General features: G+C 39.0%; 2 protein-coding genes across 2 annotated transcripts in view; both read left to right on the top strand.

Moving 5' to 3' along the window:
- Nucleotides 1-22,602, top strand: part of LOC137286178 (fibronectin-like) — a 263,485-nt gene that overhangs the window by 150,305 nt on the left and 90,578 nt on the right. Inside the window, exons 12-19 of the mRNA XM_067817877.1 lie at nucleotides 965-1,084; nucleotides 2,057-2,338; nucleotides 5,020-5,310; nucleotides 5,574-5,761; nucleotides 6,309-6,504; nucleotides 8,251-8,418; nucleotides 10,275-10,406; nucleotides 11,678-11,817. Coding sequence (XP_067673978.1) covers nucleotides 965-1,084; nucleotides 2,057-2,338; nucleotides 5,020-5,310; nucleotides 5,574-5,761; nucleotides 6,309-6,504; nucleotides 8,251-8,418; nucleotides 10,275-10,406; nucleotides 11,678-11,817 — 1,517 coding nt within the window. The remainder of the gene's footprint in view (nucleotides 1-964; nucleotides 1,085-2,056; nucleotides 2,339-5,019; nucleotides 5,311-5,573; nucleotides 5,762-6,308; nucleotides 6,505-8,250; nucleotides 8,419-10,274; nucleotides 10,407-11,677; nucleotides 11,818-22,602) is intronic.
- LOC137286175 (receptor-type tyrosine-protein phosphatase H-like) overlaps nucleotides 1-22,602 on the top strand; it is a 298,258-nt gene that overhangs the window by 71,206 nt on the left and 204,450 nt on the right. The window lies entirely within an intron of this gene.

Consider the following 22,602-nt stretch of genomic DNA (forward strand, 5'->3'; position numbering starts at 1 on the left):
ATACTGAGGTATACCGTTATGCGTTTGGTGAATATGAATATGAATATGTTCAAAAGAACACTAAGTTCACCTATTTCCATCTTATATTCCAATCATTATTTCATTCTAACATACAGCATCACTGGAGTATGTCCGCTGACATGGCTCTTTTGCTTTAAACATGTATTATCTCGTTTTCCTCCCGGTCTGATCCTGGGCTAAAAGCTTCTGGTGTTGAATAGGGATCGGAACTACATAATGTTTATTTAGCGGCTGTTGTTGTCACGCCACTCCTGTTCAGACGTTGTTTTACCAGAGTTCACAGTGAAAAGTTAACACTTACCTTGTTCTTGCATGTGTTTATGTCGGTGTCAGGTTAGGGGTGTCACTAGATATCATTACCTACAGACACCCACTGACAAACACGTGCTTATGTCGTGACACAGTAAGCGTGAACGCTGCATTATCTAAATGTTTCTCATACGTGTTACTGAAAACTATATAAACCTTCAGCGACACGAACTATAACCATGATTATTAAAAATGCATACAAGGTAAGTTCATTCACCCATGTTAAGACACAATGCGGAAATCTATGGACATCAACTTGAGTATGTGATCAAACTAGTAGCTGTATATACTAAATCTGGAAATTGTGTCAACTTCAGCCATGTTAATGCCATGTTGGTAGAAAATCTTTACATGGCATAGATGCGGGGAATAAATCAAGTCCTCAGTAGACAATATATCGGATGTAGGTTCCAATGTATATGATTACATATATGACTTTTATTCTGCTAATAAGCCATACGAACTGATTAATTACGTGTTGGTTTCACAAACGTCTCGAGTCCTTTGTCTTCAAGAAACGTTGATATATACTTCATCAATGTCACATTCATAACGAAAATATCTTTTCTATTCTTTCATCACTATTACGCCATATTACCGGCTATCTCTGCAGACTTACACTCAATGTTTTCAGGGATTGGCTACAACGAAGCCTGCACACAAAAAGGTCTGTGTTACGATGCCAGTGCCAACTGTTACAGCGGTAGATGTCGCTGTGATCCGAGATTCTACCGAAGTACAGCCTGTGTCAGCAGTAAGTGGTTTATATGGATGTCTATGGAACCTTACACGTGAATTTCGGATTCTGACTGGCTCATTTCTAATTCGGCACAGTAGTATTCTGACCAAATCTGATGAGAGCATGTATGTGTATGTTGCACCTGCAATATGCAGCTAGGTATGATAAATGCTTGTCCACCGTCCATTCAGGTCTTATGGGGTAGTTAGCCCTCCATGTTAACCTCAGGACGAATTATTATCTTCATGTACATTCGTCAAACCCTTTAGCGTCATGGTCCCGAAATGGGTATGCCATGCCAGGAGCTACCTTCAGCATATTTCGGTCATTTTATTGTCCATGATCGGATGTTTCTCTCTTAGTCGAAAATCGACCGATGTCACTCAGTACTTTCATCAACTTATATTGCAGTTTTCTGGACGAACATGGCTAAGTTATATATGAAGTAACAATATTCAATCGACCCCCGTCGGAACATCTAAAAGTAAATGATACGATAAACACGCATAATAATCACGACTCCAGACATTGTGACATCGTCAGTCTACAATACTAGAGCAGTGTGAATATTTTTCATTCACCCTCACAGTGATCGAATTGCGTAATAACGACTTTTTTGTTGTGGCGATATTTCCGCAATAAGTCCATTTCTCAAACCTCACTAACTGCATATGTTACTGTTGTAACAGCTACACAAATTGCTTGAATGTCTCCATTACACAAGCATATATGGGTATGGTATGGGCACTAGAAATGTTACCGATGCTGATAAGAATGGGATACTTTGTATTAGATATTGTCTATCATGTGTGAAATCAGTCAGACATTTGCATTTCACACCTCCATCACTTGGTGTGACAATGTTGAAAATATGCTCGTCTCACAGTCTCTCCCTGCCTAATATACAGTGATGGAATCCACCAAGTTCTCATTCATGAAAGATGTTTCCTGTATTGATGTGTTTCGTTTCTGTTCGTGTCAATTCAGTCAACCAACTCAAGCCTACCACTGTGACGGCCGACGTACAAAACACAACTACTATGACAGTAACCTGGACAGCTCCATCTAACAACGTCGTTATGGGGTACTTGGTCTCGTTCACACCTAAGGACATTAATCCAATCAGTGTCGGGAGAGACATCATGACCACGCCCATCACAGGTCTGACGCCAGGGAGACTGTACAATGTGACCGTGAAGACAAGGGTTACCTACCTACAAGGACGAGATGAGATGACTGATACCCTATCTGCAGCTCCAAACCGAACAAGTATGTACTGGACACTTTAGCGTTCTTCTGTTCGTTTGCATTTGGTTGACAATGATGCCGTAATTAACGGAGTGTATTTACACCAGCATAAAATGTAAGTGACAATTGACCACAACGAAACAAAAGTATCATATTCACTGCCACAATAACTGTCAAGCAATGATCTCAACAGTAGATCCAACAAACACAATCCTCTTGTTCTTATTCAGTCTTTATCAAAAAGCCCACTTACGCACGGAATGACTTGAATCTGGCACAAGTATGAAACTGGTTTTATAAGGAAGGCATTTGCCATTACAAAGCATGTACAAAAGCAATGTCTTAAAAATATCTCAGGCCGATCAAAACCACAAGACGGATTTTCTTCTCATTCACAAAGTGAGAAAGACACCGAATGTAATTTGCCGAACGGAAAAAGAAGCTTTAGTTACATAACGATATAGGGTTCATTTATTTATCCTTGTGCCAACTGTCTCCCACCGTAACTGTCGCATGTGTGAGATCAAGCGATATCTGCAGACTCGTGCCAGTTATTTTCGGCCACTTGATGTAATTTCCATGTGCTTATTTCAGTGTAGCATAAATAATTTTCATGAAATGAATTTATGATGGATCTTTGTAAACTTTGACAGGCAAATGTGGAATCAACTCTGCTGTGTGTATACAATTGCAGTTTACTTTTCCGACCACTATTTAACTAATGATATTACGTTTATCAACTTACGTATAGTTCCACAATGCACAATCCCATAGGCCGAATTTTATAGTTCACGGCACTGTACATAAGTTGATTAAATTGTTGCCATTCTATAAATAAGCAAAGCAAAATTAAACAGAAACATATAATTGTATGTAAGATGATTCCTCACAGATGAGCAAAAGTTTACTTGGATCTTACAAAAATTATAACATTGAAACCTTTTGATGCCACACTGAATTTACATGTATGTCTATGAATATTGTCCGTCAAGTCAGGTGTCCGATTGTAACTGGCACAGGTCTGCACATTGCAGGTACCAGAATATCAACAGAGTGTACAAAATGTAATAATTTGCTAATAATTACTATCACCATGTCATCCTAAACTGTATGTACTTTCAGAAGAGATGTATTCTTTTCAACTCGAAACGATAATCTTGATTTTGAAGTGTGGGTTAGAATATAGATAATGTTAGAGCAGTTTTGGATGAGCAAAACCAGTTACACTGTTGACATACCACACAATGTTCTGATGTTCACACTATGATGATCGACAGTCACATATTGGCGATCTACTGGCTGGTTTCATATTGTCTTCTATAGTTAAACTGTTTTAGATGTATTACTAGTTTTACATATTTATATGTGATAATACAGTTGTTTTATTGTCCTTCGTTTACAGATGTTTATAATTAAGGTTTGATCTACAACTTGAATTAGTCACGATAAGGCTGATATATTGCCGATATGATGTTAAATCGCTCCTCACCCACTCACTGATGTTCATACAGTCTACACAGTTTATTGAATCTGTGAATGTATGTAGTTCGCGAATGGATCAGCAAAATCGGTATAAGCCTGTTAATTAGATGTGCATGTAAATTACAAAGGGAGACGTGTTTGTTGCCCAGCACTGTAAATCGGTATTCAGGACCAAGTCTTACCCAGACACCCCAATGATACGACAGTCTGTTTACTGGTTTTGTGGAGAGTAAAATCCACCAACCAAATTTTTTATTATTCTATTCGGTAAATGAGTATTTGAATAAAATCAAGATGGCAGTTTTAATTTCTCAACATAAATATTGTCTTCTTATATGGCTGATGAGGTTATGACACTACACTGGACCTTACAAGAGTGTCGTTTAGTGCATGTATGTCATCTATACACAGTAACTACAAGTATTTCAATATGACCTCACCTCACAAATTGTGTACATATGGGTAAAGGTGAACGCCAGGAACCATATTATGTTTTTACATTAAGCAGCTAACACTGTGTCTTGAGGACTGTTTATTTTGATAGATTACATCATGCCAAAAACATAACGAAAACTGCAGTCATGCATCTATTCTAAACACCGAACCTTATTTAAAAATCTTTTGCACCATAATTCGGACAGGTCATAACATATTCAAAAAGTGATGGATCAGGCAGTCGTTTCAAAACTGACTCAAAGTGTAGAAAGCTTTCTTTATATCCCGCTATTCCGTCAGAGTTACTCGTGAGTTTAGAGACTTCGCCCATTATATACAGTCTTGTGTCACTTATTTTATTACAAGTAGGACGCTGTTAGTGGACAGCAGACGATTGCAAAACACAACGACAAATACAGTATTTCCTGCGTCCGTTTTTAACACGTTGGAGTTACCTGCCCTTCGATCCCTGTGTCTGACGTCATAATGGAACTGTTTTATATGTGATATCCGTGTCACCAGCCGGGAACGGTACATAAGGAGTAGAACGGTAAACATATGGACTGCATAGACATGTAGTGGGCGGGTCGGTGGTAAACTCTAGGAGGATACTAAATGCTCAAAAGAGTTACAATTTAACGTTTCTAAAGACATTTCCATATATGGTGAAATCATATAGTGATCTTAGATCTATAACACTGACATCATCACATCAAGATTCAGTTATTAACTATCAAGTGATTGATGACACAAATGTCATCACAAGACAACTGTCGTCATTACAGCGCCGGCTTCTGTATTGGATCTGGACATGCAAACCTACAGGGCCGCTCCAAACATCACCATTGTGTTCCCCAAGGCTGCAGGGGATGCAGACAGGTATCTTGTGACACTAAGTGGGCAGGATAGAGATAACTACACCCAACAACATCGACCTGTCAACACTGGACAGGGCCTCATCTCTGTCGTCTTCACTGGTGTTGTCTCAGCTGTATCGTACGACCTGAACATAGTAACACAGAGTGGGAACATCCAGAGTTCACCCTATACTACTGTGATACATGTTCTGGCACCTCGTGAGTATCAGACCTTCAAAATTACACAATTAAATGTATATGTGGTAGTTACCATTTGGTGAAATGCCAAATACATTTATTAACAAAAAAGTACGATAAGAACAGAAGCGATAAGATTTGTTTATAAACAATACGATAAGCATATCGAAATCATAATAAATCTGTAACAATATCATGATATCGCCGAACAGTTTTATACTATTCTAGACTTACATAATGTAAATCATAGATTTCCACAGAAACAGTACTACTTTTGCCCACAGGTGCCGAAAAAGTTAACAATCTGAAGTTGTTCGACAACACGTCACGCTCAGTCGCCGTGGAATGGAGCAGACCACTCAAACCGAACGGCTATATCTATGAATACATTGTCGACGTGAGGACTCACCCAGTCTGTGTAAAACGGATTATTATCAACTGCACTGAATGTAACAGAGATATGGTAAACATTGTAAGTATCTGTTGATTTATTTAGAACCGCCCATCACATGATAAATAAATGTTCCACACTTCACACAACACATGCGTGTTTCAAATAATACACATTGCCTTATCAAATAATGTGTTCTGCTTAGTGAAGACTTCATAGAGTAGAGCGGCAAAATGAATGGCTAAACCAGTTATGCAAAGGTGGTGTCATCATTCATGTGTCAGTAGTTAAAAGGAAAGGCGTAAGCCTCTAAGTTCATATATCATGTATGACGTCTTTCCACTAATGATCTTAGCACAACTCTGTCACGCATCATTCTTTTTAGAACGATCTCTGTGAACACCGCAGAATATGTACCCCCTTCCTTCCCTTTTTTTATTTCTTTCGATATCCCAAATGTTTGTATTTAGTGTGAATTGCATGCACAGTTCCAATAATGATTGTTTTTCTTCATTCTTCATTGCTCAAACCATAAACAAACATACATCGGATTCTACAACTTTGACAGCACACACGGTCTCAGCTAAATTCTGATATGTCAGTTGTGTAGGTATTGTCGTTTTCGCAGACAGAGACGGCGATCGAATGTCAAACAAACATGACTGTGGCGATAACCGAAGCTGACATTGAAAACACCGCCCACGTCATACAGTACAACATAACAGGCCTGAACCCAGATACAGCGTATTCCATAGACGTAGTAGCTGTCAATGAAAAAGGGCGCGGAAGACCCGGCCAAGTTAATATAAACACCTCCATGGAAGGTGAGACAAATAGTGTAATAATATATAAACACAGAAGAAACTTTGCATTTCAAAACCAAATGCCATATTTTGATGTAACAAGATGGTGATTATATTATGACAGCACTGTTTTGTTATCATGTGTTTCAATCCAAACTGACGGTTATTACCAACATCAGTATGTTTTCTGATGATAAAGCATATATACTGATCAGGCAAACCCAAAAAGGTAGACATGGTAGAAGGTTCCGTATGAGATTCGTGAAAATGAAAATGCACCCGCATGCCGTAACAACGTTACCAATAAAATATTTTATTGTTTTGACACAATCATCATGCCACAACTTACGATATCCGAGGAACCAATTATGTGGACGATTGTAAGTTGTTCAGAATGCACGGAGGGTAGGCAATCATTTCAATGTTCACGTGAAGATGACCTACCGACTGCAAGAGGGTTTTCAGGTTACTAACAGTATCCAAGACCTCCCACGTCGTGGGTGACCTGCAGTATACCACAATGTAAAGACCGACAGATTGTGTGCAAGCATCTGCAGGAACTCCTCCCAACAGCAATGGAAACAGCACGCCAGAACATTGGGACTCATGCCACAACACTGAGACTCAGTCCCGAAACAGTGCGTAGAGAAACCTCTACTGTTACAGACCACACCGCTCATCACCGCCCAAACGGACTGCAATGGGCACCTCATTATCGAAATTGACGTTATCGACAATGGAGAACTGTGTTTTTATCTCATGAAAGCTGATATTGTGATTCAACAGTCGATGGCAGAGTGGAAATATAATGAAGGCACGGGGGAACTGTTTTTCAATGTATGTATTGTTGAAGGAGACTCGTGGGATGGTCCAAGCATCGTGGTGTGGGATGCAATCGGTCTGAACCAGTTAGCTGACACCGTGGTGTTCCAGAATCTTGGTGCAGGATGAGCTATATTGACCAAGTTAATATTTCGGACGTTACACAAAGTATATCTTCCAGCAAACAACACTCGTGCCTACACTGCCAGAGAAATATTTGTCTTCCTAAGACAACCTGACATCCAAACCCTGCACTCAGTTTAAATTGAAGTCCAAAGAAACACCTTTGGGACGAGATTCAAAGAAGACTGAATGACCTCCAACCAAGGCCGACAACTGCGACTGGACTCGATCAGTCATCTCGCCAATGCCCTTCATCAATCGGTTAATTCATTCCATGTACAGACGATGCAATGCTTTCACCCATGCCCATGTAATCCACACTCAATATACTGACTTTAGGGTATCAAAATAGTACCATTTTGGGGGATTTTGTTAGTGTGGATTCTATATGTGATTCCCGATAATGTGTTAACCATAATGATATTGTCAAGTTTGAACGCAATCCTCCGTTTTGTTTGCAAATTGGAGTGAAAAAAAGTGTGTGCTTTTAGAAACCGCTATCTGTGCGGCATTCCTTTTGTTCCTCAGAATATATACCTTCTAGTTATACAGCAATCTACTTTACCTAAAGCCTAAGTGAAATTTTAAAAGTATTATCTACCTATAAACTTCCTAATTTGTCTTAGACTATATAGACATTATCAACACACACACACACACACACACACACACACACACACACACACACACACACACACACACACACACACACACACACCTCGGTAACAGTTTCATTGAGGTTTGAACATATTGCAAACTTGATTATATGTATCATATATGAGTCCCACAGTATATATTACATACATAACGACTGAATTTCAGGCGCTGGTGACCCTACGAACTTCACGGCAGAGAGCAAGTCATCCAGCGAGATAACTCTGACATGGGATCCTCCTCAACCCCGACCTGGTGTGACTCAATACAACATAACTGTGTACGAAAAACAGGAAAACGAGAGTTACAACACCTTTAACATAATACCAGTTGCAGGTGTGTTGGTGCCATCTGTCTTATTTACACATATTATCACATACATTACAGTCTTATCGATGCCAGATAACGCAAATAATCCGTACACACAGAAATGATGAATACATACTGAAAACTCATTACTTGTGGTGAATACAGATCCAGCTTTTCCTTTGAAACTCTGTTCCTCGTTCACAAATCTGCCTAACACTCAAGGATAAACGGACCTTATCCTCGTGTTTTGCCTCCAGACATGCTTTCTGCAATTTAGTTAATGACAACTCGCCCAAAACTGCCATTTACATCAGAATTAAATTGTATGATAGAGAGATAATTTTACTCCCATTTTGTTGTATTATCAAAGAAAAATCCGTTGTTGTACTGGTATAACAGAAAGGGACGTTACAAGTGTGAAGGAAGTTTACTTTTCCGCCGCTTTGCAATGTTCAGCAATATCACCCAATGGCTCAAAACTGGCTTCACACAATGTTCCAGCGTGTTGGATCAATCCGGATCTTTCGCTTGACGACCGAACGTATTAGCCACTAGACTATTCCACCGCCCCTACAAGCGTGAAGAGATTCTTCAAGGGATCATTCTGTAGTTACGCACCACAGAAGTGGTTTACGGTCTTAGAATCAGATACAGAAGTATTTATCTTAAACATATCAATCTGTCTTCAAGCAGTGTTCCATTTATTGATTTACGTGATACCGACATATTGAGGTTTCCCTCGGAATCCCGGTTGCTAAGAGAGCTACGTATCGCAGCAAATCATCTCCATTAAATGTGACTGGTCGAAATTGCGTATGTACATATGAATATGACGGCACACAAACAAATTACAAGTTTCTTTCAAATAGAAGATTGTGCCTTTGCGTCTTGTAAACAGCCAAGTAATCAAATTGTTGTACAAAGTGCTTACTTGCATCACCCGTTCTATTTGTCGTAGTCACACAGGCGGTTCAAGCTTACAAACTACAATGAAAAGACTTTGCAACTGCACGTAGTACTTCATGCACTTACTAGCCACCGGTTAAAGTTATCACAAATTTAGGTATAGATCGGTTGTTCCTCCACGGAAATTTGCATATTATGGGGACTGTAATTTCTACAGGTTTTGCCTTTCCTCCGCGCTATTCTCGTTACGCTGCGCGAAGCTCCACCTTACAGGGCATCGAAGCATGTAAAAGCTGTCCACCATAGCCAGTGTTATTCCATATACAGGTTCAGCCAAAGTGACATATCTTTTGTTGTTGATTAGTGCAGCTACAGGTGAGCCTCATTATCATGTAACATAAACAGATCGCTCTGCGTCCCTTCAGATTTCAGGTGAACGAACAGGTCAGTAAAATATGGAATCTGAGACACATCTCTAGACACTACATTCATATTTTCCTTGTTGTAATTACTTTTAAGGATGTTTTAAAATGCATAATTTCTCATAAATGCTTGTCAGAAACACTTTTAAACCCCTTTTGATAATATTTTGACGTCAAGAGAATGCTCGTCTTCCTGACATGATGCCATTGTTGTTCCTATGAAAAAAAGATTGCGTGTATGCACTCAGATCTAGATGACTAGATCCCCAAATTTCACGATTACGGCCAGTTTTTGGATGATTAAGACATTTTTTTGTTATAGCTTAAAGACATATTATGGAGAGCCAAGTGCAGTAATGTTGAGATTAAATCCATAATAAGTAGAAAATTCATTTAAATGTTTAAAATGTAAAACATTATTTTTGTATGACACAATGTCAAAGATGTAATAGAGGCAACATTCTCCTGTAGAACATTTGTCCCTTCACTTGTTTGTTGAAATATTGTGATACATGATCTTGTAATACAGGATATTAATGTGAAATTATGTTTCAGGGTGGGAAACCAACACGTATACGATTACAAATTTGTCCAGCTATTGGTTTTACAAGTTTGATATAGTAGCTCAAACAAGCGAAGGTGCTTCAGCCATTGTCAGGAGCGGCCCTGAGAGGACGATGGAATCAGGTACGAAGACAAAGATCATTAATATTTACTGATTAGCGGGATCTATTTCATTTGATATTTATACATAAGATTAGACACACACTGCTGTTACACAAAATGACGCGAAATGGCTGATACTCTTACCCATTACACAAAATGTTTTGTGTTTTTAGTCACTTCACGAAATGCCTGAGTTCACAATGTCTAACTGTAAATACATACGAAATCCCTCCCTCCCTCTCTCTCTCTCTCTCTCTCTCTGTCTCTCTCTCTCTCTCTCTCAAAGACAAAGAGAGATACTAGATGATGCTTCTAAGTTGCTTCGATGTTGCTTCGAATCCTTTTGCACTACATCATAATGTAACCGACGTTGCGATGCACGTCATTTGTCATCGCCTCTTACAGCCTTCTACAGTAAACTGACCCGTGAAGGTCCGGGGTAGAATAGGTCTTCAGCAACCCATGCTTGCCACAAAAGGAGACTATGCTTGTCATGAGATGCTACTAACGGGATCGGGTGGTCAGGATCACTGACTTGGTTGACATATGTTATCGGTTCCGGATTGCGCAGATAGATACACATGCTGTAGGCCACATGATTGTCTGGTCCAGGCTCAACTATTTACAGACAGCAACCATATAGTTGGAGTATTGATGAGTGCAGTATAAAACTAAATTCACTCCTACAATCGTGCAATGCAATCGTGGAATGTCGCTTGACTGGTCAGCTTCATCTGGATGTACTTCTACTAATCTTACGTTGATCTTAGAACTGCGACGTTAATATTGCCCCATGTGGTTTACGTTAATCACGGATGTAATTAAAATAATTATGGAGAAGTTATAGCACCCGAACGTATACCGTCACCAAACTGTTTATCATTTGTTTTTCTAGTAACTTTCGTCTTAACGTATGGTGGCAGTTAACCCCGCGCGAGGATCGGAATTTAGGTCACCGACACGTTTGTTTTCTGCCTTAGAGTAATAGAAATATCGTTAGAAAGGATAACTTGTCATCTCAGAAACTTTCGCACTGAACTATTGATTCAAGCTCAAGCGTCCTCGTGCTTTAACCATAATATAGTTCAGGGCGAAAAGATACTTTACTATACTATTTTACTATACATGGTGAGAGAATTGTATGTCTTAATATTAAAGTGTGTGTGTGTGTGTGTGTGTGTGTGTGTGTGTGTGTGTGTGTGTGTGTGTGTGTGTGAAAGATTGTTTGCTTCCTCTTTTAGTTTCTATTCGTTTTTTCAATAGTCTCCAAGATGTTCTGAATATATGCCCAGAGCCGACACGTGTGGTGGGACTGAAAATCGTGAAGGTTCTTGGTGTGTTCAACGAGGTACAAGTGTCGTGGAAGTGTCCCAATCAGAAGGATGGTAGAAATGGAGAGATAGTTAACGCCAATCTGAATTATTTCACAAACGTAAGTTGAATTATCTGTGCACTTCTCTTTGGCAGTGATTGTTGCACTTAGCATTATTTCTAACTACGATCAGTGACTCATTTCAGAGCTTGGAATTATTCAGGACCCCAGTAAGACTAGACATAGCAACTTCACCCCGATTGTGACACGTTCATAACTGACTATGGAGTTTTGGGGGTTGTTGTTTTAATCTGTAAACACATATATTCCCTTAACACATTTTAGTCTTAAATGTGTTGTATAAACCAAAGACATGTTTGTAGATATTTTAAGCACGGTAATATGTAACCTGCAATATCAAAATATTTTTCATTCAAAGCGGCGTGGAAATAAACGAGCTCAGGCGTTCATTTTATCCGTATTACTTAGAGGGTAAAAATAATTATACTTACGCTGCAATCAAGTTACAAGCTCATAACATATGTTTTATCTGGGGTTACTCTTTCTTAGTTAAGTACAGATTCTAGGACTTTTGTTGGTTCGAGTCCCATCCTTGAAATCGCGGTGGTTGGGCGGATTAGGCCAATGACTGTGTGTTGCGATTAAGTGCCTGACTCTGAGGGTGTGGGTTCGAATCCCAGATGGAACTTATCCCAACAAAAGTATTAGATTCCCAAATGTAGCATCTGTTACATTTGACCACTTTCTAAATGGTGTCGTGTAGTCAAAGTTATAAACTGCTTTATTAAAGTTTTATTACACTGTGCATAATGATATCTGCGACGGTCACTGGCCATTGCTGATTGACAGTATGACTGACGCCACATTAATTTGTCTGGGATACTATGTACGTAACACGTATTTATCATATCTGCTAGTGTAAGCTTGTTCGCGTGTCATATCCTTCCATATGAGCTCAATACAAATCTGTTTCCATCTGTCGTTATATGTGTTTACCAGCAACAGTCGATTTACGTGGAGCCTGTAAGAGGGAATAAGAACTATACCAATAATGGCGACTGCACGTGGAATGTGAAGGTGACCGTAACTACAGAATTCAAGTATGTCTTCGAGGTAAGTTGAGACACGAGGCACGAAAATATCATTATACCCATTATGAATGCGATTAATATGTTCGTAAGGAAATATCAATCAGTGTAACGGTAAAAGACATGAATCCTTCCAAAGAGTGAACCGGATTCACAGTCACAGTTTGGCTATAAAGATAAGAGGTTGTAAGCCGCGAAAATGAAAAGATGATCTGACCTTGCTGTAAATCAAGTTAGCTTATGCTATCACCTGGTTGTCCTTTGCCGTCTGTCCGGTGTTAACGCCACCAGTAAATATGAATACCTGAGACACAATGTACCTATAAATAAAAAAATGCATGGGTTGATTTTCACCAAAGAAAACACATTCATTTTTTGCCATGCAGCCACACTGAAAACAAACGTTGACTGAGCAGTGAAACTCGGTGAAGACAGAAACATGGTCTATTAATGTAACACTGATTAGCCACATCAGCGGTCAAGCATCCAAAACATGCCCAATCTTAATATCTAGAATCAAAAAGATGATCTGCAAACACCCGCTGGTTTACAATTAATAAGAGATAGCAGAGGTACGTTCTTGCCCCCTCGTTTGGCAGCAAACGTCATCCCGAAGACTATAGGACGGGGGTAGCCTATGCGGTGCTCGTCACGCCGAAGAGCCGGGTCCGATTCCCCCCCTGGGTACAATGTGAGAGGTTCATTTCGGATGTACTTTCACTCTCTCACTAACTTCAGAAATGTATATACTTGTGTGTACAAGGCAGTCAAATGGAATAGATTATGATTGTTTTGGAACATTCCAGATGACAACTAAACGTTCTAAACAGAACAAAGTCCACCATATATTCCTTACAGTTGACGGTAATAAATTCTTGACAACTAACTATTGTTCAAGCACAAATTTTTACAGACGTTATCTCCTCTAACAAATGCGCGGGGAAACCTCATATTTGTTCTTGTCTATTAAACACGGTCTTTCCAAAATTTAGGCCTCGCATGAAAAGCATTTAGAAGTGGAATGCATAAGAAAAGGGAGATTAATGGATGTATACTTATCTATTGTGAATAACACTAAGCTTTTCGGAGCGCATGCATGCTCCTGATGAACGACTTCATGAAGGAGCAAGTATAAATATCGTGTTATTCACAACAAAGAAGTTGAGATCCATAAGTCTTGCTTTTCCTAACACAGCCTGCTCTATCGTCTCTCGTTATGAGGCTTGTCATGATCTCCACATTAGCTTTCGAGAAGTATCCAGTGCGCAAATTCGCCTGGAGTGTATTGCGATATTGTCAAACAATGCATTATATCAGACTTGCAGATTTGAAAACAGTGTTGAAATTGTTTCTGCCCTCACACTTTATTGTAATTGCCGCGCGAAAATATTTTGAATATATCAGTGGCAAATGACAGAGACTGTCTTTGTAAGGTACTGACTATAATTCAATGGGGGTTACTATGGTATTTGTTCAAGCATGATCCTACCGACTACTTTATCCTCTGGATTTATATGTGTTATGATTTACTGCCGACAGTCAAGTGAGAGGTCAGGATTCTTTGTCCCAGCGGTATTCGGAGATTCATACGTGTGCGTGCAAAACCACTCACTCAACACCAGCGTCGACCTAAACCATCCAGTTTGGATGAAACAGAAAGTAATGAACAAATGAATGATTTATTACATAGTCTGCCGGAACCGTATCCGAGAGATGAGTGACTCGAAGGCGCCTTTGTGTCATTCGTGACAATAGTCCTCGCGTTCCTCATACTCATTCTATATGTTTTCTCTATGACTAGGTCCGTCTCTACAACACAAGGTTTGCAGGCCTTGTTGACAGTGTAAGCGTGGACATAGTGGGAGGTGGTAAGTATTGAATTACTTACTTGGTGGTTGACTGGACACTGAGATTTAAATGCAATGATATCGTTATTATTTATCACACTCAGCAAACCTATCGTTGGTTAATAACAGTAACGAAACCATTTCCTGTAGCAAATCTTTCCGTGCCGTATAACTTATATAGTTTTGGAATGTGTCCTGTAATGTGTTTATTCACATGTGAATTCACCAAAGTTCACCTATATGTATAATTTGATGAATTACGTGAATTACGCCTTACGTAATAATTGTATGAGTATGATTTTATGTGAGAACACATCTCTTGTGAGGGGTCCCGATTGCATCTAATTAACATGGTTTAAATTGTAGTAATATCAAACTTGAAATGTAGCGTTTTCCAATCATTCCTTTGATATCCAGGATCAGTCATTGTAAATATTAAGCTCCTGTATGCGATAACGTGAGTGTTTGTTACTGGGAACTGACAAAAATGTGTTCTGCACTGGGCATGTGATTTCCAAAACCAGGTAGTTTTGTAGAAACGGATGTGTTATTGACTATTTTCGTGTTGTTTTTTTCTGCCCCAAAGTTGTTACTACAGCATTGTGTGAGTGTGCGTGCCTAGGTGCGTGCATGTGTGTCTTTTAAAACAGTGAGTGATGTCATTGGATTAGCAAGAACTGAGTAAACCTTTCTAGTCGTATGATATCATTTTGGTCATTTGTTTGTTCTCTAAAGACCAATCCTTCAATATTCTAGCGTGTATAGTCCACGTTAGTACAGGAAGGAAACTGGCAATGTCTATTCTAGACTGGGTAATCGTGACAGAGACAAAAACAAAGAACTCATTCGAGAACTGACTGTTGAAGACCTCTGCAAATGTCAGACCACTTCGTAGTGTTTCTCTCTGTCAACAAGGAAAGGCCAACAAGACTGAAAACTGATACTCGAAACTCTCAATTGTACGAGGTGAAACCGAAGACTGTCACTAGGTGCTGGATGCAGAGCCCAACAGTTTCATCGACTCGCCTCCAAACTCTGTTACAAGTCCTTTGATGAGTATAGTTCAAGTGATGAGTATAGGTCAGCTATTTCCGGTCATTTTGATGGAACACAACTTTTCTCAAGCAATGAAATCAAAAAGATTACTACGTTTCTGTCAGATAAGGGTTGTGAGCACGACCGCATACCAATTCAACTTGTGAAATCATGCCAGGAAGTTTTAGTCCTTCCAATAACCAACATTATTCATCTCTCGATATCATCAGGTGAGTTGCCTTAAACCTTTAAACAAGCTCTGGTGAGACCCTCCCTGAATAAAGGTAACCTGGACCAAACTACCTACTCTGAAAAACTACAACCTACAAGCCTGTATCTAATCTCCCATTCGTCTCTAGGGTGTTAGAGAAGGTTGTGTATACCCGCCTCTCTGAACAACTGAAGTAACACAACCTGTTTGAGAAACATCAGTCTGCATACCGACCAAACCACTCCACCGAAATGCACTCATGAAAGTCACCAATGGCATTCTAACAGAAGCAGATACAGGAAATGCATCAGCAATGGTTCTTCTAGATCTTTCGGCGGCCTTTGACACTATTGACCATCACGCACTGCTGTCAAGAAAAGAAATGACCTGAAAGTCAAGGGCATTGCTCTCTGATGGCTGCTACCTAACAGATCGATCACAGGTAGATACGACAGAGAGCAAACATCAAGGCCAGCAAATCTCAATAGTGGCGTCCCACAAGGTTCCGTGCTAGGATCAGTGCTGTGCTCTGTGTACACTCCACTCCACTGGGAAGAATAGCAGATAACATGGACATGGATGGACCAACATGGACATGGATGACTAAAGACCTATTGAAATGTAATGAAAGTAAAACAGAATTCCTGCTTATTGCATCAAAAACAAAACTCTCTAAGATCAGCTACGTCGCCTTCAGGCCCTCCAAAACACTGCACTGCTGTAAGAATCATAACAAAGTCTAACGTCCCTGATCACACTACTGCAATGCTAAAAGATTTACACTGGCTACCAATCACCGCAAGAACTGACTACAAACCTATTGTAATGACAAGTACAAATGTCTCAACGGAATGACTACCTCGCAGAGTTATTGTCCTGTATCAGCCCTCGTCCTCACTGAGATCACAAAACCAAATGCTTGTGACAATCCCAAACATCAAAAACAATTTTGAAAACAAGTCACTCGCTCTCAGTACAGCAATGAAATGGAATGTGCTGCCGCTTGAACTCAATCAGACATCTCCCTAACATCTTTTAAGACTGCCCTCAAAACATATCTGTTCAAGTGTCAATTTTCCATCCTAGGCGCACAGAGCATTTACTAATGAATGATGCGCTACATAAATGCAATTATTATTACCGTTATTATGAACGTCACAGGTAAGAATGAAGTCACCACAAACCATTTCCGTTTTCACAATTTTTACAGTTACTGTATTATGCGTGATGTAAGTGCAATTGCTGTTTTGACTGTGAATGTACAGATACATTGTTTGACTGAGATTTGACTGAGATCCCTAAACAGGCAGTGATGGCAGAGTTTGAATGAATACCAGATGTGTATGTATGGTTATTGTGAATGAACGGCTGAGAGATGTGGTATAAGTGTTACAGTGAATGTATAGGCATAAGTGACTGAGATGGTAGTGTATGAAAGACGGTATGGCAATGACAAATTTGAAATGGAATGAATGAATAAATAATTAGTGAGCATGTTTTGTAGTCAATATGTGCTCATATGCTGTTTGTTTGAATGAGTGATTCGTTTGAATGTTTTAGTTAATGCATAGGTATGTGTTGTTTGTGTGAGTGGGAGTGGTGTTTGTATTATACGGGGATGTATGAGAAACTGAACGGACGTTTCTTATATGTATACTAACTTATTCAATTATACGCCTGGACAAAAGTTACGCAACACCAAATTCATATATCCTTATTTGTTAGTATGAGGGATTTGTTGGGCACAAACATAGGTGGTTTTGGCAACATCGATCTTTCCTAGACTTATTATCGCAAGATAGATATGATCAAGTATAGAAAACGTGAATTTGTTGAACTTCGTTCCCTGCAACCTGTGAAGAGTCCTGTTTAAAGTACAGGACTTCGATCGACGTTCTTAGATCAAAAGTAAATGAACCTTTGTTATGGCAAGACGTCGCCTGTCTACTGCCAAACGACGACACATTATTGACTTCAAGATAGTGGAATGTCTTTGAAAGCTATTGGTAGAGGAACAGGTCCTCACCATTTGATAATAGACCGTTTAATTGACAAACACCGACAGACGATTGGTGTGAGGGATCGCCCAAGATCTGGCAGGCCGACAATAACATCTGTGAGACAGGACAGACGGGACAACTGGTACACAACTGTGGTGTCGTATCAGATCCAACTGGAATTTGGTGCACTGTAGACAGATGCATTGGTCCGATTAGTGCAGGTGCTTTTGCGGATCCATGAAGGTGGAGTGTGGGTTTGGAGACAACAAAACACTAGATTTGCCGCTAAAAGTATCCATACAGGTCTAGCATTGGAGGGAAATCAATCATAATCTGAAGTTGTATATCCTCCGACTGCTAATTGCCTCTTCTGACATTCAACTTTAATGGTCAACAATATCACAATATCAGAATACCATCTTACGTCCAGTTAATATCCCTCATTTTCATAACCACCTTCTGCTCACAAGACCTCTCTACATGGACGGCAATGATAGACCCCACTTAGCCAGAACGGTACCCAGTTATTGATACAAAAAATCATTGCTACCCTGCCTTGACCAACAATGCCCGTTGATCTTACACCGATCTTACGATATTAAATGGACAATGAACATTTATGACACCCAGTATGGTCAGTGTTTTGCCTAAATTATCTGCACTGAGGATAGTTTTAACGTGTTGATTTTTCTGTTAAAATATGTCATTCAACTACGTTTCATTTCCGTGTACGCTTCCTGAATCAATGAGTCATTTTGTCATAGTTTACTTTTGTCATTTGATATTCAGAACACGTTTCTTTCTTTTTTTTTTGGTTTATGACACTACAGAAACTTTCCCTCAATCTCGAATGTTATCACTGAGAGTGTTGCTATGTGTTTTTGTCATGTGTTTTTGTTTATTTAACGTAGTAACTAAACTAACGTACCAACTTACTAACCAGGCAAGCAAACAAGCAAGCAACTAACCAACCAAATAAGGTGTCCATGTTTTCTTTGTGATGCTTTGACTAAAGTATAGCAAGTCAACACTGAAGACTTCTTCACTTTCACGTTTTCTTGTTTATTTTGAAGAATAATCGCATATTTATTGAAAAGTATCATTTTTATATTTTTCTTCAGTATAAGAAATATAACAATGATAGGATAGGATTTTGTACTCGAAAATCTGTATGCAATCTGGGTGTGTGCAATCTAGGTGTGTGCAATCTAGGTGCCCAAAACGCATGAATATATGCAGCGTGCACAATGGGTCCATACTATTCCTTTTCATTTTTCTTGAAAACATTCAGTTTTCCGGAAGGTTGAAATTGCAAATTCCGCCATTGTCCAAAAATCAATAATGCAAGAAACAGTCCTCTTGAATACATAAATATTTTTTGTGTGTGGAATATTCCATGATATATTGAAATCTTTTAGTAAATGTACCAAATATATAAAAAAACAGGAGAAAAAACATTGAAAAATATGAATTTTGTTTAAAATAATAAATTCGAAACATTATACAATTATAATATTTAAGTTTATCTTATTATGCAAAGTAGTAGCAATTACAACAGCAAATGTTCTGACATGAATGTACCTAAAAATCATCCATTTTGCGTAATTTTCACATATGTTGGAATACCCGTTAACTTGACACCCGTTGCTATGGTACTGTACTCATCAACTCTTCAAAAATGTAACTGAGATTATATGTATACAGAGTAAAAGAATTATGACAGCGCGAATGATTTTGACAATATTCTGACAACAGAATATTAGCATTTTCGTACATTTTAACATTCTATTCTGGGTCAGTTTCATAGAATTCTTATTAACGGCAAATATAATGAAAAATCTTGAGGGCAGAATGAGTTCTGAGTCACGTGACATTTTACAAGGCCAAATAAAGAGAATTACAAAATTTCAAGTGAATATGAAAATTTGGACTTAACGAACTCCGCATGAGTCTTAGGTGGAAAGCTAATGAAGCATCACTGTCCATTTCGCAGCCCCACGACAGTCTGTAGTTTCGGAATCTGTGCGAAAAGGAGGTGCAACAGAGGAAACGGTGTCACTGAACATCTGTCCGCTGTGCCTAAATGATCGAACCAATGGTCAAATAAACGTCACTGGGCTGATAGTGTGTAAGAAAGGAGGAAGCTGTGGACAACCTAGTGAGTATACTGTAGACGGAAAATACGTTTAAATCTCATATAGTATGCTGATTTACCTTCCGCTGTTGGCGATCTGTAGCCCGTATTTTATGTTGTATCTGCTGCTTTAATTAGAATGTGTTAGCCTTCTTTGCTAGTTTTATATCCATATCTGTGATTCCGGTGTATTTTACTGTCCTTCGTTGACAGGTTTTATTCTTCAAAATGTTTTTATTTTTATTGTTTGTATAAATTCTTTTCGTCACTATATGGCTGAGATATTGTCGACGTGAAAGTTAGATATTAACTCACTCACTCAAATCTCACATAGCGATTACTTTTCTTATTTGCACTTGAATGATATATTATTTGGATCAGCGCCACTTGAATGAGTAGGAAATGAAGTATTCACGTGTTGACGTGGTCATTATCTCCCTAACTCCGTAATGGCGTGTATATTATGTCGCAAGCAGTTTGCTTAGTTTGTTGTTTATTCGCCGCACTCAGCAATATGCCACATATATGGCATTTTCGGAAATTGTTAATGTGAATAAACTGACACAAATGTTAATGCACGGTTTTCTTGAGGTTGAAATGATATATATGATGTTGAAACGATATTTATGTTGAAACGATTCTTTTTGAATACGTACATGGTACTAATTATGCAGGGACACGTCGATCAACAACCTCTGCGGCGGACTATAACACATTTCTTAACTGGAATGCAGCCGGTCAAAATAGTTTCAACGTGGATTACAGGGCAACAAAACAGGACTGGCTTGCTGGAAAAGAGAGTGGGTATGAGTATGAGAGTACAGCATTACATACGAGATACCCACGTCATAACATGCTCTTGTGGTTAGGGTGAATAGAGTTGGAACTAATGGAGTTAGTCGCCGTATGATTTTTGGTTTATTTGTTTTTTGTTTGTTTTGTTTTTGTTTTGTTTTTTTGTATTTACAGGAGATTCAAATTTCCATTTTACTCTCGGAAATGAGGATTGCAGTGGAAACACGAAAAATGTCTTTTGCAATGGGAAACTTCCTACAGGGCAAACATTTATGTAAGTATATAAAATTTACGAATTCACAAACTTGTGGTTTAAAGATTGTGTAAATGCACTGAGGACATGTTCAGTGTTTCTGTGTATTGTTAGTACATGGCCTTTTATAGCAATGCATTCACCATTTCAGTGTATATGCATTCTCTTGCACGAACCATGGATGCACCACGAGCAACAGAATAGTAATAACAACAGGCAAACAACAAGTGCCTGTTGCTGCAGTGGTCGGAGGTTTCGTTGCAGCGGTAGTTGTCATACTGTTTGTTACAGGCATCTTTATCATTCTGCTACGAAGGTGAGTGTGATCTATATGAAAAGCAGAGCGTAAAGTAATGATCACACCCTGCTTCCAGTTTGAGGGAATAAATGTTTATGTTTAAATGTAATTGTGAAAGTACACTTCATTATACGTCCATGCGCTATTTATTATCGCAATAACATATTTACATTTTGTGTGATAACCTTCGACATTTATCAAAATAGATCAGAATGGAGAAAATGAAGCTTCTTGGGCAAGGATTAACACCATTCGTTATAGTGACAATCACTAGATTGTCTGGTCCAGACTAGATTTGTTTACAAACAATATCCTACAGCTGCATTACTGCTGAAACAAATGTATGCTAATGATACATTTACAATTGTACAACCCACTCAGCTTTTAGAGGAAATTACTCGGGAATGTTGAAATGTTTGTGTTCTCTTTACTGTAATCAAACTATCAAACTCACAAGTATTCTTTTTAAGCAAAACGATTGATTTTTACATGCACCTTGCACTATAAATCCTGATTATGCAATAGCTTCTAGTTCAATCCTTTTCTGTTTTTGCTGGCAGGTTTTAGTCAACAAATATACACTCAGCAAGCAACAATGTCAGCAATATTTTAGTTATTCTCGGACTTCCGCGATCTACCCGTAATTCCGTTACTCGTTAGTACTGGTCTGCACCTGCTCTTACGCTTAATCAACCATGATGACACTTTCGACCTCTAGCTACAGGACAGGTCCTACTGGTACCTGCTCGTCATCAAGATGTAGCATAGGCAAACGTTTTAAGTCAAGGACGTGTATCACTCACTGAGTCAAAAATGAGATAATAATGTGATGTCTTGCAGAAAAACACACAAGAAAAGTTCCAAGAGGAGCAGAGATGAAGTCCACGCAAGGGATGAAGTCCGCCCCGAGCAAGATGACATATACGACCAGATTCCCGATTGTCAGGTGGTGACTGTTGACAGCAGTCACAGTAATGAGGGTTATGTAAACTATGCATCTGGACATTCCACTCGGAGAACAGACAATACCTATGACGCACTTGCCACTTACCAGAATGCAGATGCTCATGTTTATGGGAGGATTATTATTGAAACCAGATTTAAATAGAACTACAAGTAGCATATAGCGAAACGATAACCATATATTCTTCAATGCAACCATGTAAAATACAAGCAGCAAACCTGCGAATGATGAATACCCATAGATAAATGTTGCAATAGTA

Source organism: Haliotis asinina, chromosome 6 (genome assembly GCF_037392515.1).
Source record: "Haliotis asinina isolate JCU_RB_2024 chromosome 6, JCU_Hal_asi_v2, whole genome shotgun sequence".
Lineage (NCBI taxonomy): Eukaryota > Metazoa > Mollusca > Gastropoda > Lepetellida > Haliotidae > Haliotis > Haliotis asinina.